The sequence below is a fragment of the Lytechinus pictus genome, chromosome 12 (genome assembly GCF_037042905.1).
Source record: "Lytechinus pictus isolate F3 Inbred chromosome 12, Lp3.0, whole genome shotgun sequence".
NCBI classification, from domain to species: domain Eukaryota; kingdom Metazoa; phylum Echinodermata; class Echinoidea; order Temnopleuroida; family Toxopneustidae; genus Lytechinus; species Lytechinus pictus.
This window is the reverse complement of record NC_087256.1, coordinates 27,145,133-27,171,500: the sequence shown is the minus strand read 5'-3', so window position 1 is coordinate 27,171,500 and position 26,368 is coordinate 27,145,133. Positions and strand designations below refer to the sequence as shown.

Genomic DNA, 26,368 nt, shown 5'->3' with positions numbered 1-26,368 from the left:
TTTCGTGCACCGGAATGTTACTTTCGTGCACCGGAATGTTTTGCATGTAAGATTTTATCACGTAAAGCATACGTTCAGATGTCAACTATTATATCATTTTGTTGTTTAAAAGTAAAGTTTAGTTCAGTTGTAAATTTTGATTAAGTGAAAAAAAAGCCTCATTACTGCTTGCACTTGATGTATTTTATTTTGATTACTCTTGGGAAACTTTATAGAACCTTTCAGAAAAGTTACATTTAGGGTCAATACAGCTGTAAAGGCATCAAACGTTGCAATTGCTAGCCAAAAAAAAAAAAGAAGTGCATGCAAAATAGCAGAGAATTATATTTGACATAGAAAATAAAAATACTTATGTGAATGATGTAATTTTTTAAGGAGGTAAATTGGTAAGTTTACAGCCTTGTTGATTTTAGGACAAATGCATGCACATTTAGACATAGAAAAAAAGCCAGTCTCTGAAAAATGTAAATCATTCTTTCATTTTCGTTCATTTGAAGAGTACAATTATTCATATTCATAAGAAAATATCCAGAAAAAACACAGCAAAGAAAATGCAAATAGAATTATATATAAATATTTCATATCATAATATGTATTTCAAATTATTACATTTGTGTTGGAAATAATTATCACATATCTATTTACATATTTTATAAATGTTCTCAATGAATCTGCCAAACAAAAGAAGCTTAGACAAATTATTATCATATGATGATTTTTTATCTAAAATTAATTTATACATCTTGCGTGTATGAGATTTAAAAAATGTTTTTTGATGAGTTTATTTCATGTGTTATTAGTATGACCTTTGATCTTTGACCTTTGCAGGAGAAGGTCCATTATAAGACCCTGAAGAAGACCAGGAAGTTTGTCCTTGATGGAAAGGTTGTGACCTTGACAACCTCAAAGGTCGTGAAGGAAGGTCAAGAAGACAAGGCTAAGGAACTCCACGCCTTGAGGTAGGGCTTTCTTTCTTTCTAAATATGATTTTAAAGAAAAGTTTGAAATCTGAGTTTGATGGTCAACAAGCATCTTTTGCTGAAATATACCCAGGTGGGCTATTCCACGGTTACCCACGTTACATTTGGAGACACCTTGACTCATTCTTGGAGCTGTAACTCCATTATTATTGATAGGAACTAAACATCTCTTTATCACAACATAGTACGCAGTCTGACTATCCATTGTATAAAAACAAAACTTGGGAAATTTCAGTATGCTCCTGGCAAATCTTTGTAATGTGTCGGTTACTCATGTTACATGATTTGGACATGCATAAAATGAAAAGTGGACATAAGTCAAAAGTGTGCTCATACAAGGCTTTTATAAAAGTTGATTATATCCATTTCAGAGAAGTATATCAGGGAGACAAATTTGTATATAATTAAAAAAATAAAGAACACATGGTTTTTACTAGGGGTGCAGATAAAGTGGTTACTCATGCTACGGTTCAGATGGGCTATATGTACAAAGACACATTGAGCTCATGTCCACCAACCTAGTATGGAATTGCCCAGGTGGTGTTTTCACAAAGCTCTTCATAAGTCATGGATGACTTTGTGCATGACTGGGACATCTTGGTTGCTTTATTGATCAGCTACATAGCGATTTATCATTCAGCACAAGAACAGGTTACCAGTAATAACTCATGCTTAACTTATAAGCCGCTTTATAAAACAGCCCCAAACGTTTTCTTGCGATATCCTAAAATTAGAGGCAATTCCACTTTAAATTGAATGAGAATCTATTTGGGTCTTTCTATGAAGTTGGTGCACAAATTGTGACACATCAGTATAACTCAGTGCTAATTAGACTATACATTTATTGCTTGTAGGCTTTACATTTGTATTGAGACTAGTTTAAGACCATACATTTTACTGGGTTTTTAGGGTCATTTAGCTCATTTTTTAATTACGTTATTTAGCAAAACATTGTATAATGCTGTTACATGGGCACGGTGTCCGTGTAGGATCGGGATATTTACATCTGGTCCTATAAGTCAAATTATGGCAGTTAGGTTGACCTACACTTGATATAATATGCACATGTACCTGTTAAGTCATGTAGCTAATACCTCAGATTTCCTTTGCATATAGTTTAAAAATTGTCACCATGGTACTTGGTGTCCACTACCTCAGGCGATGGTTCGTGTACGCTCCACTACACTTCACTACCGCTACCCTCAACTGCACCTACCCAAACCATCAGGCGATAAATACTCGCTCTCTAAATCAGTTACATACTGGCCCGTATTCTGAAGTCAGGTTTAAGTTAAACTCAGGTTTAAAGTTGTGGTTTAAGTATGGACAGCCAAAAGTATCAATTTTTTTTAAAGTTGTACGTTTCTTATGTTTGCTGTGCTCTTTCTTGATTCATCGATGGTGAAGACAATAATCTATATATACTTCCAAGACAATTATGAATGATTTGAGAGCCAAATGAGCTGAAATATTATATCCCTACTGTTAGTGATTTATGTAACAATTGGCTGTCCATACTTAAACCACAACTTTAAACCTGAGTTTAAGTTAAACCTGACTTCAGAATACGGGCCACAGTGTCACTTTTTGGTAAAAAAAGCAACACGTCATGTAAAAAAAGACATTAAGCGTACTCTACAGTGACTAAACATACCATCGGACAAAGACTCACTCTTTGCCCTTTCTTGTAAATGTCTCAAAATCGATGATTTGAAGCCGGTTCGCAGTTCCCCACACGTATTAACTCACTGCCGAATCCAAAATGGCGAACGCGAATTGCGCATGAATGGTATGGTGACAATCCACCTTGGTTTTAAAGACTTTCTCATGAAATAAGTGTTTACTGCAACTAATTTTCATAATATCTTCAAACAATGCAGGAAGAACGAGCTTCGAGAGATTCGTCGTATGAGGAAGGGAGAGGTGAAAGAGTCAAACAACCTAGCATCTAAGATCCTACAGCAAATGGAGCAGCTAGACAAGAGACAGGATGCTGAGAAAGGGGTAAGATTGCACCCCTTTCTTCTGGTAGATCAGGGCCCCGTCTTTCAAAGATTTGCGATTGATCCGATCAATCACAACTATGGATGGCCAGCAACGTCAACATCTAAAACACATGTTTGTTCGAAATATTTACTAGATATGATGAGTATTCATATGTTTATCATTTTCTTGAATATTCAGTGAGCTTCTCTTTGTTTGAAATGGATATTGCATAAATTTCCTACAGAGAAAATGATGACATTGATGGTTTTCCATACAGCGGAGATTGATCGGATCAATCGTAACTGTATTTAAACCTTACGGGGCCGTTCCACTACCATGATCCGAAACCCCATTCCATCCCGATGATTAGATTGGGGCGGGATAGGAATCAGTTTAAATCTGGAGCAGCGTAGCAACAATATTGTGAGGACGGGGTAAAAAAGGGCATTTATTCAGATCGTCATGGAATTTTGAACAGGTTCCAAATTTCATGCCGATCTTCCTGATCAGAAATGCCCATTTTGAATCGTGGGGAAAGCGGGAAATGCATAAAACGGTGCGGCACGCAGTCGTGAGATGAGCGTATCCTGTTCTTTCCAGACGCACTGTAAACAGCTGCCTGTGGACATAATTAGGCCCCGGCTCCACTTGACCAGTTCTGTTCCTGCAAAGTATTTTTCACTAACTCAAGGCAGATGGTTCTTTTTCCCCTGATCCTGCCAAATTTGCAGGTTTGCCAAATCTTAGCAAGTTTGGCATAGTGGAATTGCGCCTTTACACCTATGAAAAAGATCCAGATTTTTTACTGGGAGAGGGTCCATAGGGATAAGATGAAACTTCTTTTCCCCTCTAATATTTCAGGTTCTGCCAGCTCTGTTTTAGTCCAGCATTCCAGGATTTTTTTATTATAATGAAACTATCTTTTTAGTTTGTTTGAATAGATTTTACCCATTTCCTTTTGAGAGCAGAAACGTTTTGATTACCTCATGGACAATAAATCAAGTGGCCGATAGTTGATTCCGGGACCCCAATGTTATGAAAGTTTCAATCAATGCCAAGTATAAACAAACTACATATATAAGCTACTGATTCCATCCAATTCATTGGCCAATTGAGAGCTTATCAAAGACATATATAGCTATTTACAATTGAAATGAAGTTTGTATGGAACAGGGTCCAGATGAAAAAGGTCTTTGGATATAAAACTGATGCTTGAATTGATACTAATTGAATATAATTCTCTCTTTTATTTTTAGTCATCTGTGAAGAAGTTTGACACGGAGATTGAGCAACTGAACAGGCAACAGAAGCAGAACGTTGAGAAGCTAGAACTAGCTCAGGAGGCGGAACTAAAAACATTCAAGAAGAAAATCAAATCAGATCAGGTAAAATCATTGCTCTTTCTTCTGTCAGGGATCTTGTGTTTTCAGTGAGCACTTTTAGAAACGTACGTCGACATAGACGACTGGTACGAAATGACGTCATTTTTTGGCCTGCCATATGCCTCAGGTCCTCACACACGTCCACTATCAGAATCGAGAACCTCGCCACATCAATTTTGCGGTTCTCCTAAATCTTGGTCGACGTGCACGTGAGTAACGTCATTTCAACCGCTCAAAGCTCAGCATGAAGGTCAACCTTTCCATTTTAAAACACAGTTTTCAGTGACTTTTCATAAAATTAATGTAAGTTGTACAATGCATTATGTTTATCATATTTGAAATTGCTTTCTGCTCTCCAAAATATATATTGATATATATCCTAACTTGCGTAAAAAAGAATCAAAGCAGGTGAAAGGGCAAGTGTGCACAAGTTGTACCTTCGCATCACCCGACCGGGTCGCCAGGCGATGGTACGCTAGATCTTCCAGGTCGGGCAGCATGTCATGACCCGCTGGTTATCGCTCTGTTTCACATGGACGTACATACACATACAATTTGAGTGAAATCTAAAGTATTCGCATAGATGACGACGTTGACTCGAATGATCAGACGACTGCTACGTCGTTCTCGTTCACTGCTCCTAAAAGTCTCTATTGATTGATGAATGTCAACTTGACACATTCAAAGCTAATTAGAGCACTGGTCAAGGGCGTTGTGGCAGAAACTTTTCTCAAATTGATTTGGATTTGTCAATTATAATGCAGTATCTGGGTGCTTTGTGGCCTTGTGGTTCGATTCTCAACAATGGCATGTTTTACTTCTGTAAAAAAGATATCATCCATATTGTGCTACACCCAACACTTAACAATTGTGGTATTTTTGCCATAATGGTAACTGACAAAATAACATAAATAAATACATCAAACATGTCAGAACAGATGCACATGCAAACTCATTTTTTCCAAGAGCTACATGTATAAAAGACTAGAATCGTCTCCCCTTGACAGTCATATCCCAACCATCCCTTAGACCTTTAAATCAGCGCTCCAAAAACCCCTAAAAGTAAAACCGGAGCCTTAAGTTGGTGACCGCACACGACATACATGTACCTCCAGTTTAAACACGGTTATGGAGTCTTTTGGAGGAATCCTACCTAGTACCAAGTAACAGGGTCAAGTAGCCAATCAAAATGAAATTTTCATACAAGATATATTCTTTGTAAGTGTTTATTAAATAGGTACCTCTTTTCTGTTTAAACTCATGAACAATTTTTTTATGAAATCTCCCCAGGACAAAGAAATGAAGGTATTCCGAGATGGCAAGAAGAAGGCAGCGAAGGAGCTGAAGAACGCCAAGGGAGACCGGGATGTGCTGAGGAAAAGAAGAGAGGAGTTTGAAGTCAAACAGCAGGAGGAAGAGAGAGAGTTTCTCTCCAGGCAAAAGAGGACGCTCGAAGCCGAGATCGTCCAGATCAACCAAGGTCACAGGCAACAGGTTGCCACGCTGGAACATAAATTTTTGGTGGAAAAACATAATAAACAGAGAGGTATGTAGAAGGCTAGTATGTGAATATAATGGTATATGTTGCTATATAATGATGTATTCATTAGACTTCATACAGTAGAGGATCAGAAATGACAGTGAACATACTGGAACATAATTTTTTGGTGGAGAAACATAAAAAAAGAAGTATGAACACAGCTAGTTTGTGATTGAATGGTCATGTTTTCTAAGAAATAATGTATGTAGAGCTCCTGAGGGTCAGAATCTCTAATGATCCCCTTCCTTACAGGTGTTTGTTGAGTCCTAAATGAAATTTGGTTTTTCAGACATGTGTCAAGGGTGACACGACATTTGCTCCTGCGACAATTGCTCCAGGCTTTATTTCGTCTATTATATAGGGCTTTATAAGGTTTTATGTTAGGTTTAGGATGGGATGTAGTCTTAAATCCAGTGTTCAAGTTGGTCATCCCATTTGCATGTGGAATTTACATCAGAGCAATTGTCGCAGGAGCAAATGTCATGGAACCGTATCAATCGAATTTGATGGTTAACATTTTTGGGACCAACTTTTCACATCACCATCTGAAAGATACATCCCTTTCCCTCCAGACAACTGTTTTAGGATAAGCAGGGAGGCAATTTAATAGGGCTATCCTTACTGATTGAAGGCTTGGTCCCACTGCACTTACGGATGCAGAGAGGATGTAAAACAAAAAAAGAATCTTGCCGTCCTTGGAAAACGTTATGTATCCGTTCATTACTCTTTGCATGCGTGTTTCATACGCTCTATATCCATCGAGCATCCGTCTAATGTGATTTCATCGTTCGCCCATTTTGTCCATTGTCTGGAGTGGATGAAAACGGATGGAGCCACCCCTAAATTTCGCTTGTCGCTGTATCCGTTATGAATACGTTTTGGGTCCGTCGGCCAGTGGGACCAGGCCTTAAACCTTTAAAAATCTAAATATGTTTACCTGTCACCTACTGAAACTTTGTTTACACAGTCTATTGAAATGACAGAATTCTTTTGTCAACATATTAACAAAACACTTTGGACATCCTATCTGAGGGACATTATGTTAACTCTAACTCTCTTATCCGTTATAGCGAGGGAGTCAGCAGTGTGGGAGATGGAGGAGAAACACCTGAAAGAGAAGCATCAAATCTCAAAGAATCAACTCAAAGATATGTTCTTTCTTCAGAGGCATCATCTCGTCCTCAGACAGGAGAAGGCAAGTATAAACATATATATACATCAAGACGGCACATACAACATTGAGACAGAAAATACAGAAAAATACATGGCTTTCAATGCTTCTTAACCCGTGAAAACCTGTGTCATCCTTACGCAAATTCAGAGAAAACTTTGAAATATCATTACTGATAATTTCTTGTATGAATAATACTAGATTACTCATTCCATGTTTTCTTTGCTACTGCTTTTCAAAGGAGGTACAGCAGCTCAGGAACTATTTTGATCGTCAAGAAGAGGAGCTGAATCAGAAGCACATAATAGACCAGAGGCAGTTACCACGGCGACTACGTAACGAGATGAGGGCCAGGCTAGCGATGTTCAAGAAGAGTCTGCAGATCCACAAACCGAGCTACACAGCCGAGCAGGAACGAGAGAAACTTAAAGACGTAAGTTTTAGTAGGGATTCTCCTTTTAAAGGACAAGTCCATCCAAATGAAAGTTTGATTTGATTAGAGAAAAATCCAACAAGCATAATGCTGAAAATTTCATCAAAATCGGATGTAAAATATGAAAGTTATGACATTTTTTAATTTTGCTTAATTTCACAAAACAGTTATATGCACATCTTGGTCTGAATGCAAATTAGGGAACTGATGTCATCACTCACTCACTATTTCTTTTGTATTTTATTATATGAAATATGAAATATTTTAATTTTCTCCCCATTGTCCTGTGAATTAAAGTTTTATTTCTCCCTGAACATGTGGAATGAGCATTGTTTAATACTACATGGCGCAGTCAAGTTGGTCCTTATTGTCAAATCTGTAAAAATTGAAATATTGTCAAATCTGTAAAAACTGAAATAGCCCAGTTAAAATAGTGTTAATGTTCAGAGGGGTGTAAAATCTCTGTGGTGGTAGTTGAATATTGGTTTAAAAATCGTTTGAAAAAACTGTTGTAATACCACTATCACCATGAGCAAAAGTCACTGACTCAAGTCCCCAGTTTTTGTGACATGGTAAACAGACAATTTTCATGGAAATCTCAGAATTTCACGAAAAGCATATTGTTTTGATAGGCCAGAGTGATTTGAATTATGAAGAAAACGGTGAAAATCGTTAATATCAGTGCAAAGTCCAACAAAACAGACTAATCATCTCGTCACTTCTATACCCAAAGTAATGCAATTGCCTAACCTGACTTTTGTTTATAATTTTTCTAGAAAGGTCAAATTTGACTATGGAATCATTTTATTAAAGTGACACTGGGGTATGTGTTAGCTAAACGGGACATGGGACTCCACAGAAAAGGCACTCTTTGTATTTGTTTGTGTGCTGCAACAACCCCCCCCCCCCAAAAAAAAAATAATAATAATAATAATAATGATATAAAAAAAATAACCTCTAGAATAGTTGAATGTGAAAGATTTGTTTGGGAGTTAGTGATTGCTATCAAAGAAGGCAAGTGATAGGGGAGTGTTGTGTCCCTGTGGAATATTCCCTGGACTTTGAAACTGAGGGTCGTGGGTTCGAATCCCAACCAGTGCGTAATTTCCTTGAGCAAGAAATTGATCCACATAGCGCCGTACTCAACCCAGGTTAGGTGAATGGGTACACTCAAGCACGTAACAGTGGCTCCGCTGAAGCCAGGGTGCTGCTTGTATTGTTGGGCGCTAAAAGACTTCTGATAAAGACGTCTTAGGTGCTGTATAAGCAAGTATAATTATATGATTTAGGTATCAAGCAACACGAGGATGGATGGTTTCAAGTTAAACTGTGTTCTGGAATCATTGTTTTCTCCTCTGTTCAGTTTCAAGACAAAGAGAATCTCCGCTTCAAGTCGGAGATCGCCAAACAGAAGAGCAAACATGAGAAGCAGCTACATGATCTAAGACAGAGCAACGCTGCCATCAATCAAGAATTACTCAGCGATCATGTGAGTCGCTATAATACGCTTTAAGGCCAAGTTAATGTATTAATTAGTTGATCTTAATAGAAGATAGTAATGTTTCCCCTGTAAAAAAAAATACAGGTAAAGGTTTATGAAGATTAGGTGTCAAGTTAGAAAGAGCTTTCTTATGAGAAAGAGCATTCTTATGTATGTTTGCACGAACAGTAATATGCACATGTATACAAGAATGGCTTGTTTTGTTGACATATATACCAGGGGAGTGTTTCATCAACACTTTTGTCTGACAAGTTGTCCTCGATTCTGATTGGCTGAGAAGTGCACTTCCTGTGGTTACTGTCAGAAAAAATCCTTTCATGAAACGCCTCCCCCCAACCCACCCCGGTCCATGGGTCTATTCTGAACGCATGGCAGGTCCATCGCAAGCGTACAATACATTACATTATTATAATCATATTACACAGATGTAACGCATTTGTTCAAATACACTACAAATGGCGATTTCGGAATGAAGTCAATTACGGTTGTGTATATTTCAAATGATTAACACCCCCCCCCCCCCCCGTATCCTCCACATATTAACTGTTTTAGGGCACACAGTTTCATAAGATATAGTAATAGAATGGAATAGAGATAGCTATGAGACAGGCTGTAAGTTTAATTCTATATCTGTCCTTCACGTCCTGTGGAGATGCATCAAGTTATTGTCGTTCTTTCCTCCGTGATCTCCTTCAGAACGAGAAGCGTAAGGTGCTAATGGAACAGGAAACGGTCAAGGTCAAAGATCGGGATGATTTCCATGCTGACGAGGTCAAGAAATGGAGGGAAAACCTGAGACCAAGAAAGAGAGTAAGTACTTCTAGAGCTGAGAGATTTGCTCCTCTGATTTTATAAGACATTTGTTGACCTAGACGAAGATTGCATGCTCTTTCATACAGTTTTGTATTGTAATTTGATCAACTTTGGTGATAATTCAACAAAGAAAAATTGATCTATTCACGGAAATAGTATGTGTAAGTCTATTACAAATTTCTGGACTCGTTTTTCCTGACCTTTCAACCGATCTGACTTTTTCACTTACCCAAGATCTACTTTGGTGGAGTTGCCTGTATTTGAAATATCTAAAAAAGTTTATTCCATTTAACTTTCCAGTAATATCTCAATTTTTCTATATTATGATTGATTGAATACTATTGTTCTATGTAAGTTCTGTTTACACTTCACACATTCCCCTCCTTGTTTGTACATCTGTCTTTCTCTCTCCTTTCTTGGTTTCTTTCTTTAATTCTCCCCTTCTCTCTCTCATTTTCTATTGCTGTGCCATTCTTTTTCTCCCTGTGTCACCACCCTCCTTTCTCTATTCATCTGTCAATCCATGCTTCTATCCATCCATCCTTCCACCCATCCATCCATTCATCCTTTCTTTTACCCCTCTCTCCACCCCTCCTCCTGTCTATTCCTCTATCCTTCGTTTCTCTCCACCTCCTTGTCTTCCTCTGTCCACTAATGTCTCCACCTTCTCTCTCCTATCCCACGTCTCCAGGAATTGGAGGAGACATTCCAGAGGGAGCTCGAGAAGCAAGGAGAGTTTTACTCCGGGAACAACGCAGAAGCCCCATCATCAGATTCCATGAAATACAAGAGGAACAGTCTGAGTGTACTCTGAGCCCTCCCCTATCTATCCCTTACTACCTTCTTGTCTACCAACCATAGCTAGTTGATGTATCCAGAGTTGCAACAGTGGAAGCCACATCTGATTTGTCAGGTCAATCAGCAAGGCAGTTCCTTCCCATAGACATTTCACATGGGAGGAATCCGATTGGTGCTCTGGGCCATGACCATACGTGTGAAAGCACTTGTCACAATCGTCTACACTGATGTCTTCACATCTTTACTCTTAGGCAGTGACGAGTTGCATTTGTCGTCGGTAGAAGTCACACCACATTACTGTTCACAATATGTAAGTCAACTGAACTTGATGTTATAGATATCTCAACCCGCAAACTCCAGATTATTACTTACCTTAACAAGCAAGAGACGGATGGATGGCTTCATTATTGCCATGTTGGGCTTACCTCAAGCAAGCATGGTGGTTATTGTGAACTTTTGATATGGCTTCGTATTGCATTCATATAAAATATTGCCATGTTGGCTAACCTCAGGCAAGCATGGTGGTCATGATGAACTTTAAATACGACTTCATATTGTATACAATATTGCCACTTGGAATAACCTTGGGCAAGCACGATGGTTATGAACTTTTGACATGGCTTCTTATTGTATACCTACTGTGTACATAGTTGCCATGTTGGGTTTACCTTGGACAAGTATATGGTTATGATGAGCTCCAAGATCGAGAGAGATACAAACGATTTGACTGTTCTGGTGGGCTGTTACTTATTGTTAACATTTCCACATTCAATAATGTTGTGGCTTGTTGGAGTAGATGTGCATTCTGCAGTTCACCTAGGAGCATTGCTTGATTATTGATGCCGCCGCACGTTTTGTTATGCTGAATGTATTTAAATAAGTGTTTGGTACCGCAAAGTCGTAAAATAGCCTTAAAAACGGACATACTGAAGCTTTTCGACATGCACTCATCGGAGAAAAATTGCATGAATTACTTGAACGCTAGAGCAAAACAATATGCATGTATGATAGAACCGAAAGAGACGACGGGCGCTAAACGGCGAGCTGTGATTGGCTGTCAAGGTAAACAATTTAGGCTTAGTACTAGCTGTAAATTGAAGCGAAGCAACTAAAATAACGCAAGGGTTCTTATGAACTCTTTTTGGCGGCACAGAATCGGGTCCGTTAGCTGGATATACGCTGCCTCTGCTTCTAGTTATTCATGCGATTTTACTCCGATGAGTGCATGTCGAAAAGCTTCAGTATGTCCGTTTTTAAGGCTATTTTACGATGAATGTATTTAAGTGAAGACATCTCATGATGTCTCTTAATTTATTAGATGTTTGTCTCATCTGTCGCCGTTAAGGGGTGGAGACGGTCAATGCAGTCTTGTATTCAAATACATTCAATGAAGGGAAAATATTTACTTTCCAATTTTTTTATGATACATTTCAACACAATCGTAAATATTATTGCCAAGCATTGACTTCAAAAACTAAATTGATAATGATATCTACCTTTTTTCAGAAGATACTTAATGTCATGTGAAGATATTATTTAGATACTGAAAATTACTATGTTTCATTTTACGCAGAAAACGTGTAAGGCAGATGCATTTTTTTTTCTGGCATTCCCCTTATATTTTTTTGAAATCTTTATAGAACTTTATATTATTATAAGTGTCACTCAAAATGTTTAAAAACTATGTTTTACTTTGGGTCATTAAAAAAAGTAATTAAGAGTGTTGACATGTTCTGCTATTCCATCTGCTAGTAAGATAAGATATAAAAAAAAGTCATCAGAGTTATGTTGAAAACGTCATAAAAATATGATTTTTGTAGTATTCCCATAAGTTTAATCTGCTGCATTCATGTATAGTAGAAGCCCCAAATTGGCTGTGACTGGAGTGGTAAAAAATGTCTTCTTCCCAGACCAAATTGTACTTACCTCAATGATGTTTATTTTGCCTTGCTGTATCAATACACCAGGTGGGTGTTTCATAAAGCTGTTCGTGAGTTAAGAACGACTTTAAGAACAACTGGTGAATCTTTCTTGTGGTAAATGGTATATGCCAAAATGTCCATTGATGATGGTTCAGCACGTAAGAAAGGTTCACCAGTCATTCTTAAAACTAACAAAGATTGAAGTGTGACTTCAAGTCAGTTGCATGCATTATAAAAGGTGTCACCACATTGGTCAAATCATGGTAGAGAACGCATGCTACTGTGTATTAATCAATAAGATTGCGTGTTACATATTATGGACGTTTCAACATGTATAAGCATGACTATAAAGTCACACTTAATTCTTTCTGCCAGGACACATACATTTCTTTGATGGCATGTACATGAATGTGCAAGTTATTTAGTGAGAACTTCTCGTGGCCTTCACCTAAAATCCACACATACGTGCCACTTATCGCATATTAGATTTTCATCACTCGGTTAATGATGAAGAGTATTCACCTACGACATCTACTTATTGCCAAATGTTTATAACAATACCTTCCCCTTGAAAATTTCAACAACAAATGGAAGCCTCCGATATATTTGTCTTCGATCAACATTTTGCCGAGTCTCAAAGCATGCGTAAGCAAGTCTATAATAAGTGGAATATTTTTTCAACTTTTTTTCCCTTCATTTTTCTGTATTTTTGTCTTCGGATTCAACTGGTCTTGTAAGCACTTGTGCTGTTTTTTATTGAAACCATTACTTGGTGGTGAAATATTTCTGTGTTATCGTCTTCCCGTTTGAAAGCAAATTGGCAAGTTGTATGTCAGATGAAGAATATGAATATATATGTTTTTTTTTTTAAATGCTTAGTGCTTTCCCCCTTAGTAGCACGTCATAATCCCTCAGGTCTTTGTATGAAAGTATTAGTATTCCTATAAGGGCATATATCAATTTTAGTGTCTAATATTTGTACCTACTGTATCTCTGTATTCCTTAATATCGTTACAGGTGAGGTCAAGTTGTGGGTTATTCTCTGGAGTGTGTTGTGAAGTCCTTGTTCAATAACAAATTTCTAAATGTTGTTAGCTCTTGGTTTTCAATTAAAACTAGGGGATGACAATGATCATGCCAATTATCAGATCACATATTACAGCTCCCTTTGATAACAGCAATTTTCTTTTTTACTGATAGTGATATTCTTATAATTTTCTTTATTAATGAGAGTATTTCAAAGGATAAATTATCTTCCTGGGTAGTTCTGCAACTCCATTTCTTCTGTTTTGTTAGATTCAAATTAATCTTGAAAATAATATTTCTGATACTTCCACATTTAAAATGTAGATCCTAAAACACTGACTTTACTAAATTTATTGAAAATATATTCCATACGTTTGTATGTTGGGCGGTCTTCCGTTTTATTAGCTCAGAATTGAGGCCTGTATTCAATCAAAAGACTTTCAAGAAATAAGATTTACTTAAAATTTACTTACATGCAAGGTTTTTGCTTGAAACAAAACAATGTATTTCAAAGTTGACAGCTGCATGTCTTTATGTTGATGTAGTGGAAGCTTTAGGGTATTCATCAGTACATTGACTATATGGGCTGCATGACAGGATTTTTTTCATACTAAAATAATCACATTGTTCTTCAAATTGGCAACAGTGGTAATATTTATATAATATTTATATAACAGTGGTAATATTTATAAAGCTTCTGAAAACAGTAAACACAGGAAAAATTGTTTAAGGGACAAGTATGACCCCCTTTTTAATATTTAAATAAAAATTCTGGATAAGGATTCCTTAGCATGTTGCCATTTTAAAGAGTTTTAATGATTATTTTCTTTTTCATTCAAAGAAGCCCCATATACATCAACATACCTTGGTGCTGGATGTGAAGATATTTGCCCATTTCGCTCACGAGTTTGGCATAATTCAAACTCTTTGAATCAAAAGCTTTTCATGCATACAAAACAGTGAATTATACCATCGTTGTCAAGATTTTTGTTCACATAATATTTCAATATTTGTGATTTCCTGTTCTTTTTTTTCATCCATATCATTGCATTTCACAAACAATTATTTGCAGTAAAATGAAACTTTGTGAAAAGGGGAAGTTAGAATGGCTGCATTTTTAAAAGGCAGAATTGGAAACAGGTTTATGTTAAATTCAATAGTTTTACTGAGTAATTCTTACTTTTCTGTGCTTGGTACTCGTTCAGTTAAATACTTCTTAAATCTTACAATCTTCACATAGAACCTGTGTTCTTTTATATTTCCTAGGAAAAAGGGGTTGCCCCACAAGCCTCTCATGATAATGAATGTTGTGGCACATGGAATATGAAACACATGGATTGAAAAATAGCCCTTATTCCTGTTAACTTAGAAAATATGATCAATTATAAAATTGATAACAATCATGACACTGTGACCAAAAAAGTGATTAAGAAATGCTATTAATCATATTTTATTTAATTTCTTCATGCAACGGCCACATATCTGATTTGCCTGGCATTTTCTTTAAGCTAGAAGTGTGTAGTCTGTTTCAGAATATGAATAATCCAACGTTACATTTATTCAAGCTTCACACGAACAGTACTGTGTATAGTATATATATACTGGACAAAATTTATTTGTGATGTTATCATTTCTCGGGTTGTCAAAATATAGGAAATGTTTTGACATTTTTGTTTTTTTTTCCTTTTAATATTTATCATTAAATATTTTCCAAGCTATTTTATGTTAAACTCTACCATGAATGTTAATCAAAATTAATTAAAATCATTTTTATGTTTGATAATGCATTATGATGTAATTGGATGAACAAGTCTTTTTTTGTATGCCCCTTTTCTAAAAGAAATTACCCTGAAGTTTGAATCGATGTGTTGACATAGATATTTAAATGAAATAAAACTACTTACTCAGTATTTGTAACAGATGAGAATGTACTTAACTAATCAAAAAAGAAAAAAATATATTTGTATATCAACCTGGAATGAAGGTTATTTTCTTATATTATTTATCATGTTACCGTTTACTTTAATGACTATAATAATACATTTGAATATATTCTTGAGAATTGTGGATAAAATTGTTAATACACGTGTTAATTTTAAAGCAATTATTTCATCGAACATGCCTATTTCTGCTTGTGAAACAAAAGTTAATGTAATTTGTCGATCTCTTATCAATGAATGTGTATTTTAACATTTATGGAACAGTACCATATGAAAAAGACTAAAAGCGTGATGCAAATACTACGTTTAATTGTGATGTGATTTCCAATCTGTGTTATATGTACATGTACGTTATGCCATCTGTTTTGTTTTATAGAGAATTATAATTTGCAACGAGAATTTTGTGTCTTTATACCCTGAAATTTATATCTGTCTATTATTTAACGGGGAAGCTCAGCCCGATGATAAGTTTGTTTTGATATAAGCAGTAAACTTAACAGAAAAATATTGTTGAAAGTTTGATGAAAAAAACCTGTAAAGAATTCTGTAAAAAACAGAATTTTTTTGTATGATGTCACAGATGAGCAGCATTCCTTTATGTACTGTAATATAAATTTACCAAAATGCCATGTTCTAAAAAATTATGTAAACCAATATTTATCATAACCCCATAAAGAGTAATATTTATATCAATCATGCTACATTAAACGATATGATTCGTTGTCTAGTGGTTACGGCTCTCGTCTCTCAATCAGAGGGACGTGGGTTCGAATCCCAGCCATGGAGTGTTTTCCTTCAGCAAGAAATTTACCCACAATGTGCTGCACTCAACCCAGGTGAGGTGAATGGGTACCTAGCAGGATTAATTCCTTTAAGTGCACTGAGCGCTGGAAGGCTGCTTGAGCTAAAGCTGGGGTAATAATAACAATGTGCCTCGGAATAGATTATTTCTGATATACGGAGATGCTGCTTGTCCATGACACCAGAGTCGAAACTTTCAGAATTCATAACTCCCGTTATTGTTCGACGGATTTCACCAATCCTTCACCAATGTTTTTCTCTAGTTGTTCTTTTATGAAAACGAACTATCCATCAGGGTAACCTTCCCCTTTAAATGTCTCAAGGATAAACACACTTTGTACCTTTGTAAATATTTATTAAACTTGTGGGAATTTTTTTTAAAGATGATTTAAATTTTACGAAGATATAATATGTTCATTTTTTTTTCCGATTCTGTACCATTTGTGCCATGTTATATGCTATGCCATAGTTGCATTTTGGTAATAAATCGGTCATCTTATGTATCATAATTGTTCTGTCTCAATCGTCAATTGTGTTAATGTTTTACTTACTGAACTGCTTTTAAAAAAATAATGTGGGTGGGTGACCACATACCTCACAATAGACATCTAATTTCACTTGTTTTCAGCTTAAACACAAAAATTGAGGAAAAACAAAACATTTAATTCCCTGATTTTAAAACACTTATATTACATGATACATGTTATTCATTTTTTTCCTGCCTTTCTTTCAATCTACCGTGTGAAATCCCAAATTTAAGGAAAAATCATGTTATGAACACATAATTATTATATATGGCCTGAAAGAGAATGTTCTCCCAAACAATCTGATACCATATTTGTGTAGTAGGTGTTAACGCTTGGATGATCAGGAGGTATTCTTTGCAGTGGCGTAAATTTTGATTTTCCCCAAAGCATGATAGGAGGATCCATGGATAAAAGGCATGACTGCAACAAATTAATGTCATAATACTACGATTGCATTAACATATATTACATTTAAACACCTTTTAAACAATTTACATTATAATTTTAAAGTGTTCAATAAACACTTTTTAGAATCATTTAAAGGGGAATGAAACCTTTGGAACAAGTAGACGTGTGTCGAAACAGAAAAATCAAAGAAAAAGAACAAAGAAAGTTTGAGAAAAATCGGACAAATAATGAGAGTTATGAGGATTTGAATATTGCAATCACTAATACTATGGAGATCCTCCCATTGGCAATGCGACAGGGATGTGTGATGTCACATGTGAACAACTTTCCCTTTGATGGACTATAAAATACCCTGAAAATGTCTATTTTTGCTCTTTCTTAGGGTGATACAAACTCTTTATCCATAATGTATTCTTTAAAAATCTGTATTACATGCCCTCCTATAGAAAGAACACATGATCTATGTGATAAAAGAGGCAGTGTAAGTGAAATATATACTGAAGTAATGGGGAGAGTTGTTCACAAGTGACATCACACATCTTTGTAGCATTGCCAATGTGAGGATCTCCATAGCATTAGTGATCGCAATATTCAAATGCTCATAACTTTCTCATTATTTGTCCAATTTTTCTCAAACTTTTGTTAATCTGTTTCTCTGGTTTTTCTGTTTTCACACAAGCCAACTTGTTCCAAAGGTTTCATTCTCCTTTAACACATACCACATAAATATGGTATCAAATTAATTGAGAGAAGATACTCTTATTCAAATTTATGCGTTCATGACATACTTTTCCTTAAAATTGGGATTTAAAAATTTGCATGGCGGCGTAGACATGACATTTTACTGAGCAATTGTGACACCGCGTACCTGGGTGTTGCGTATTTGGTCCCAAAAGATGTGCAAGACTTGAAGGTTACGAGTCGCGGAGCGGTAAAACAAATTTGTGTGGCGGCGTAGTGACAACATTTGTTTAGAGAGGTGTCAAATTAGTTTAAAAAGGGCCAATTTAACAACTACATATGTTGGTTACTATGTTGGATCCTTATTCCCAAATTGAACGTGGTTTGCTATTGTGAAGGTTTGATAGGCTAAAAAAGAAGTAAGGTTTGTAAGTTCAAAAGTTATTTTCATACTAATGAATGATTTCATTTCCAGTCCATCGAATCATTGTAATACCAAATCATGATTTCATTTTCAGACTTATACAACTTTGGGATGATAAATACATTGTTCTTTTCAGAAGAACAAACCTTCAGAAACACATCTGCTATTTCCACATCAACAATTTCTGTTATTTTCAAAGTAACGAACACCTTGGTTTATGAATGTATTTGCATATTCAGAATATGGTACTTTCAGAGTATTAAACTTTAAAACATTTAGTGTAACAAATGTCAGGCTGGCGCACACTACAAGATATGTTGCCATTTGACTTTCAAAGAAACTTAAGTAGCATTTGATATGAACTTCTTATCTATAAAACATAAACGATCAATAATCCAACTTTTAGTATCAATACTAAAATAAAAATTCCAGTCCATTTTGATCATCCTCGTACGAAGACACAAAGTCATTTCCAAATAGGAACGATGTTATCATCGGTTGGAACTTGAAGCCAATTTTGGACCTTCCTTCGACCACAAGGCATGCAGCGAAGCAGAATTCTGATTTTAGTATTCCTGGCATTATGCCGAACTTCTATTTTACTTTGTGGAACTTTTAGTTTTATAACGACAAATGCGATCTGTTAAAAAATTGCGCCATCGTCAGACAGACCTGCCAACCAGTACGTTTTAGCCGTATTTAGTACGTTTTTGCAACCAAAATACGGCAGTACTTTTTTCTTTGAAAAATATGTTTTTTGTAAAAAATTTTATTACTAAATCGTAATTTATTGAGAAAAATAATCTCTATATGTCTCTATTTCATAAAACGTACATAAATATGGTTATTAGATCAATGTAATTCAGGTAACTTATTTTTTTTCAATCATTTTGTTAAAACCAGGGTGAAGATATATACATGTTTTAATGGTTTTTTTCATCTGCAAGAGCAGTGCGCATTTTAGCTTGCATGCAGCTTGAGCGCCGCGATGAGCGAGTGCGCCAATCATTTTATCATGAAATACACTTTTTTGGGAAAAATACATTTTTTTAAATCACAGAATACAGTTTTTCATTCCCAGAGGTTGGCAGGTCTGCATATTTATCTCACGGTAAAAATACAGATTTTTTGGTCAAAATACTGATTTTTGTCTCACCTGCATAGCAGAGTGAGACTATAGGCGCCGCTTTTCCGACGGCGACGGCGGCGGCGGCGTCAACACCAAATCTTAACCTGAGGTTAAGTTTTTGAAATGACAGCATAACTTAGAAAGTATATGGACCTAGTTCATGAAACTTGGCCATAAGGTTAATCAAGTATTACTGAACATCCTGCCTGAGTTTCATGTCACATGACCAAGGTCAAAGGTAATTTAGGGTCAATGAACTTAGACCATGTTGGGGGAATCAACATCAAAATCTTAACCTAAGGTTAAGTTTTTGAAATGTCATCATAACTTAGAAAATATATGGACCTAGTTCATGAAACTTATACATAAGGTTAATCAAGTATCACTGAACATCCTGCATGAGTTTCACGTCACATGACCAAGGTCAAAGGTCATTTAGGGTCAATGAACTTTGGCCGAATTGGGGGTATCTGTTGAATTACCATCATAACTTTGAAAGTTTATGGATCTGATTCATGAAACTTGGACATAATAGTAATCAAGTATTACTGAACATCCTGTGCAAGTTTCAGGTCACATGATCAAGGTCAGAGGTCATTTAGGGTCAATGAACTTTGGCCAAATTGGGGTATTTGTTGAATTACAGCCATAAATTTGAAAGTGTGTTGGTCTAGTTCATAAAACTTGGACATAAGAGTAATCAAGTATCACTGAACATCCTGTGCGAGTTTCAGGTCACATGATCAAGGTCAAAGGTCATGTAAGGTCAAAGAAGTTTGGCCATGTTGGGGGTATTTGTTGAATTGCCATCATATCTCTATAAGTGTATTGGTCTAGTTCATAAAACGTGGAAATACGAGTAACCAAGTATCACTGAACATCTTGTGCGAGTTATAGTAGTTTTCAAAATCAGCACTGCTGCTATATTGAATCGCGTGATGCAGGTGAGACGGCCAGAGGCATTCCACTTGTTGGGGATAAGAATACTGAAAATGCAAAATACAACTTGGCAGCTCTGGTCAGATCATGTAGTGTGCACTAGGCTTCAGACGAACACAATACTGATGTTTACCAACAAATTCAAATTGAAGTTTCTTATAGCTGGATAACCTAAGCTGAAATGTTGACATAGCAACAGATATTATATGCCAATAGTGCCGTGTCTCGATCATTTTTAATAGGCCAATAGATGCCTTGTTACTTGAGGCCACCGCGCACCTTACGACTGGTCCACGATTCGAGTTTGGAACAAATTGCATTTTGTCATTTTATGAAAATTTGAATGAAAAGTGCAGTACATCTTTTTATTTCAGCTTCAAATTAACTGATATACTATTTTTAAGAAAAGGCCAATTTGGTTTCAAATAGTACCCATTCGTAAAATTGCTATGACGTCATGACTAGACATTAAATTTGCTTTTATTCTAAGGGTGATAGCATAATATTCTTTGTCTCCATATTAGTATCAAATTCTACTACATTTTATTCCAAAATCGGTTTACAGACTAATCGTAAGTTGTGCGGTGGCCTTGTGTGCAAGAAAAAAGTAATAAAACTTGAATAGGTTAACCTAGTATATATTACAGAAGACAACACAAACATTGAGTTTATAGTTCTTAATATTTTATTTTAAATGGAACATTTTTTTGAAAATACAAGAAATAAGGCAAAAGTTACATCAGATTGGAAGATGCATGTGTACAAATACTGGAAGAGCAATTAAGAAAACATGATCATCTTATCATATATATTTGATTGATAAAGAAAAATAAAGTTGGTATGATCGAGCTGAATTAATTAGCACCTGCATAGGACAAGTTTACAAGATGCCACGGATTTGCATAGTTGCCATTAACAAGAAATATAATGCCCTCTAAAATTTAATGCTAACAATGTCAAATAAAACCCTATCTAGTCTAGTTTAGCTGACATTTTTCTTGTAACAAAATTGGAGATAAAAATAATGGACATAAAAATCACCCATCAACTGAGTTTTTCTCCGTCGAGGTTGGGGTGAAGAAAATTTTGAAAAAGTGACAGATAATTTTTCAAGTCCAACTTCAAGCTTTCTATATTGGCTAGAGAGAGATTGAGGGAGAAGGGGGGGGGGTTAATTTACTCCTGTACATGCACAAACCCATTTAAAAACCACTCCTTAAAGCTGTACTTTTCAATTTTACAAAATACCAACCACATGCATTCTGTACACATTTAACCCCCTAAAAAAGATAAACTTACATCTTTTTAATAAAATACTATTTTTTTCCTTTACTAGTTATTTTGTTGACACCTTAGAGTGCCTATACTTTCATACTTCTGTCTCAGTGTACACTTTAATAATTTAGTGCATACCCCCCTCTCCTAGCCATATAGTAATAATACAATGGACGTCTTAGTATAACTTCTTAGTATCTGAGTACTTAACTTTAAAGAGAAAAAGGCCATGTTTCTTGAGCTACATGTATCGAAGAAACCCCATACTGACAACAAAATGCATGTATCTTTTGGTATTTAAGTATTAAAAAATAATTCATTTCAAGCTTCTGAAAATATTGTACTCCTATTTTCATCAGGAATTTAGAAACCTTTGCTTATAATTTCTCCACTCATATAAAACCATTGTATTTTCGAGCTGGTAGGATATTACAGGTACAACCACAAGTAAATACTTATGTAGACAAATCACCTTTCAAAAGAAGAAAATAAGGTAGAACTTGGTCTGTGACATGTAATTGTTTAAAACTTTGTGTAAAACTTTGATGCCTGAAAATATCCACCAGATAAAATGAATATTTCTTACAAACACCAATGAAATGTGAATTATTTAGTGCAATAAAAATTACTTTAAAAAGCAATTTCTTAAATCAATAGCCCAGTTCAGAATTCTAAATAATAAGGACACTTCACGAAATAAATAAACCCTGATTTGTTAGATGGCGTGCATTGCTGAAAAAAATCAACATTACACCTTGACTTACTTGACCCATAAATCATTGATAATTATTGTATGCCCTCCATCTATTCACTTTATTTTACAAAATCACTTTGATCTTCAAACCAATATCTGCACATTTTATTCTTTTGGATAAATGCAGATGTGAGTTTTGATGACATTGTATAAAACTATAATTTACTTAAACATCGTTTCCACATATTATTTGGAAGAAATATTCAGGGATATCCATAACAAAGCACTATTCTGCAGTATTTATATGTCTATGGTGAGCACTATCTGTGTATGGAAGGCTTGGTGGTAAATGTAAATAATACAAGTAAAGACATGTATTTTGGCACTTCATAACATATAATATGGAAGACTAAGTAACATTAATTTCATTGCCAATCATTTTCATATAAGGCATTGTATACTAAAATAAAACTGATCAGAATTTAGGCCAATTCGAGGTAAAAATAGAAAAGGCTCTAAATATCATAAAAAGAGACAGGGTCTGATTTCATAAAACACCGTTATACTATGTATTTCTGATTTAAAAATCTGCCCTTAGCAAGATTTCATCATTTCACTCATCTCTGTAATTTATTGTAAACTGTTTATTGATGGCAACTTTTGTGAAATGGCCCAGAATGCATGCTTAAATGGGGGGGGGGGGGGGGGTGGTCAGGGGGCATACATTCAATGTTTTCCTCTAAATAAGGCAAAGCCTCTCTTACATGTATCATGACAATTGCTACCTCCCCTTTGAGCTAAAGCCTTTTTTCTGACAGAAAATTCTTACGGATTGACCTACTTTCTCTTTTCTGATTATTTATGAATTAGTAGTATGGCCCCCGGGTTCAATTTCATAAAGAATGACAAATGAACACTTTCTAAAACAAGTTTACTACAAGCAGGCATAAATAGGTCTTTTCACATAAGTCAACCATTTCAAGTGAACCTGACATTACATAATATTGGTTTTATTGGAAACCAGTTCTGTTATACGTGTACACAAGTTATCTTTGAAAATTGACTGCATTTAAGAAATGGTTTTGATTAAAATAAAATTCTCATCTTTTTTAAAAGTCAACTACAAGATGCATGAAATAAACTTGAAAAGGTTTTGCCTCTGAAGTACTGGCCTATGCTATGTAAAAGGATTATTCAAAACAACTAGACTTACTGGATATTGACTGCTGTGTCATTTAATGTCTCTTTTAAGATGTGAGTAAGCTGAAATATGCAGTAAAAACACTTTTACTGGTGGGTGAATATTTGCGCATAATTTAAAGAAGCAACATGGTAATTGCTATTGTGTACAACAAATAATAGAAGCATTCATTGTTCATTCCCAGACCTAAAAACCTTTCCGATAAAAGGGATGATTTAATTTTTAAAAAGGACAGAAATCAGATTCCATATAGCACAGTAAAACTTATTCAAACTTGGGAAAATCCTGTCCAAATAATGATAAAAATTGAGATTATTTCCTCTCAATTCAGAATGGTTGATAGGTATGTGTTACAATACAGGACTGACTTAAAGGGATCCTGTTAGTCAAATGGATACATAAAATTTACACCAACATTGGGGAGTTAAGGTCTGCATTTCTATTGTGGCATACAAAAAGATCCGTCGTCAGCCCCAAATAAAGCTGGATAATACCTAAAAAAAAACTTTGGTTGGAATTGTCTTTATAAAGAAGACAATTTGGCAAGACTGATGATGACCTGAAACATACACTGTCACCCAGACCCTTTAATCATATCTTCCTCCATCTTAATTTTCAAGGCACATTTCTTGGATAAAACTTGGGCAGAAAAACGATCATTTTTATATACATATTTACATAATAATCACATATTTTATCTAAAGATGACAGACACATATCCTAATTAAAACTTAAGTACTTTCACAGTTCAAACTATTGGGGATGGCCATCGATTCAACAATCAAAGCAGAGGGATATCTTGGCAAGCAATTAACGGTAAAAGCGATTGCAAATATTTGATAGCCACAACTGAAGGAAGCACGAACATATACAGAATCTACATGATTTTTTTTGGGGAAATGCCCCAACATCAACATGCAGCAGTTGGAATGGAATGATGGGATATGTTATGTACATTGTCTAAAGGTGAAATAATGATGCATGCAATAACAGAAAACGCAATCAAGGAAACTGGTGGATAGAGAAAAGGTTTTATGCAAATGACTGATGATATTGACATTGACATTCCAGGGTTCCCACGGAAATTTGAAAACGGAACTCCATGACTTTTCCATGACTAAATTGCTGCTTTCCATGACATCCCGTGATGTCCCAGGAGTTATGTAGAAGTCGGGATGTCACAAAACTGGGAAAAATGGAAATCATTAACACCAATTATAATAGCAGAGTATGATCACAGAGTATGAGAGTTGCAAGACACAACAAACTGGGAAGCTGCCATAGCCAAGAGGTAAATGCAATTCCCTGACTTTTCCATGACTTTTCACAAATTTTTCCAGGATTTTCCAAGACTGTGGGAACCCAGAAATTTTTTCACTTGAATCATATGTACATGTACCATTTTATCATGAGTCACACATTGATATGACAAGCATTACAAAATATAGCAGGAATCTTTTGATATCAGAGTCAATTTTTATCAAAGAGAACTACCTGTATACCAAATGGTTAAAAAAAGTGATTTTTGCTGTCTTCACTTCATTCATTTTCTGAGTTGCGAAAAAACAATCATATAAGTTTATTACTTGTTAGGATCACAATTTGACGTCAAATAGACCTTTAATTCTTTAGCATAATGATGGCAGTAGTGAAATAATGCAACAAGCAAATGAAATGCACTTGAGCTATTAAAATGAAGTGGAACACACTGAATGTTCAATACGGGTGAATGGAACATCTAAGAATCATGAACTATGCTGTGATGATTACTTTCAAGAAACACAAGACTTGAGCACAACATAGACTCTTCAAGGAATGCCTTCTTCAATGATATTGGTGGAATAAAATGCAATGAAACACACTTTTTATACGTTGGGAACAGTGAGTGCGAAAGCAAGACAACGAAAGAAAGAGTTATTTTGTGAAGAGTATGGACGAAAAGTGAAAAGCAGTGATATGGACGAAGCATGAAGAAAGCGACTAATAGCAAGCTGAACAATGAAGCGATGTTTGCAACAAGACATGCCACTAAAGACAATGATGGATGCATCCCCTACCCCAGTCTCAAGACGTAACGTATTTACAATGAACCGTTTGACAGGGGCTAGACTGAGATTTTCATGCAAATTTGGCCCACCTGACCCACAGATGGGTAGTCTGTACACAATAACCACCTGCAAATCTATGCAGTTCCATTCAACATTTAATAATGGCCGTTAGAGGTGATCTAATGATAATGTGATACCTCCATTCAAAGTATAAAAGAGAACAGAACATGCTTTTTTATTTCCTAGAGTCTCACATGAATATTATGGGAGTGGAATGTAGATTTCTTTGCTAAAACTTTGAGATGGGTGTCTCTGAGATCTTCCATGCACTTTCTAGTGACAATGGTAAAACAGATACTCCTGTAAAGCCAGTATTAAATGTGAATGGAAAATCCGAGCAAGATGATGCAGATTGCAGAGGTTGCCCGATTACTTCCTTAAGGGTTCAACATTAAAGGCCATGGAGTCCCAAAAGAAACCTTAAACAAATCCTTTTGTTAAAGGTGATCTTGGGCATCATGCATCCACAGGGTTTCAACAAACTTTTTTCCACATCTAGGCTACAATGATACATTTGTAATAAATGGGCTAAGATACCCCCTTATCTTCTGCGGCCAGGTCCAACATTATATAAGCTGGATGTATTCAATAAATTCTCCTTCCGTTGATCAATTTAAAGCTACTTTAACATGTAGCTGTAGAGGGAGACAAAAAACAAGAAAAAGGAAAGGGGGATGGGGTAGATAGAA

At 35.7% G+C, this 26,368-nt stretch overlaps 2 protein-coding genes across 2 annotated transcripts in view; one reads left to right on the top strand and one right to left on the bottom strand.

The window, feature by feature from the left end:
- LOC129272661 (STE20-like serine/threonine-protein kinase) overlaps nt 1-15,493 on the top strand; it is a 36,190-nt gene extending 20,697 nt beyond the window's left edge. Inside the window, exons 6-14 of the mRNA XM_054909775.2 lie at nt 829-959; nt 2,861-2,984; nt 4,223-4,351; nt 5,639-5,894; nt 6,959-7,083; nt 7,301-7,492; nt 8,856-8,981; nt 9,690-9,803; nt 10,498-15,493. Of these exons, the coding sequence (XP_054765750.2) occupies nt 829-959; nt 2,861-2,984; nt 4,223-4,351; nt 5,639-5,894; nt 6,959-7,083; nt 7,301-7,492; nt 8,856-8,981; nt 9,690-9,803; nt 10,498-10,620 (1,320 nt within the window). The 3' untranslated portion in view covers nt 10,621-15,493. The remainder of the gene's footprint in view (nt 1-828; nt 960-2,860; nt 2,985-4,222; nt 4,352-5,638; nt 5,895-6,958; nt 7,084-7,300; nt 7,493-8,855; nt 8,982-9,689; nt 9,804-10,497) is intronic.
- Nucleotides 15,494-21,068: 5,575 nt separating this feature from the next.
- The window catches only part of LOC129272353 (uncharacterized), a 34,225-nt gene continuing 28,925 nt past the window's right edge, over nt 21,069-26,368 (bottom strand). Inside the window, exon 5 of the mRNA XM_064107736.1 lies at nt 21,069-26,314. Within this exon, the coding sequence (XP_063963806.1) occupies nt 26,304-26,314 (11 nt within the window). The 3' untranslated portion in view covers nt 21,069-26,303. The remainder of the gene's footprint in view (nt 26,315-26,368) is intronic.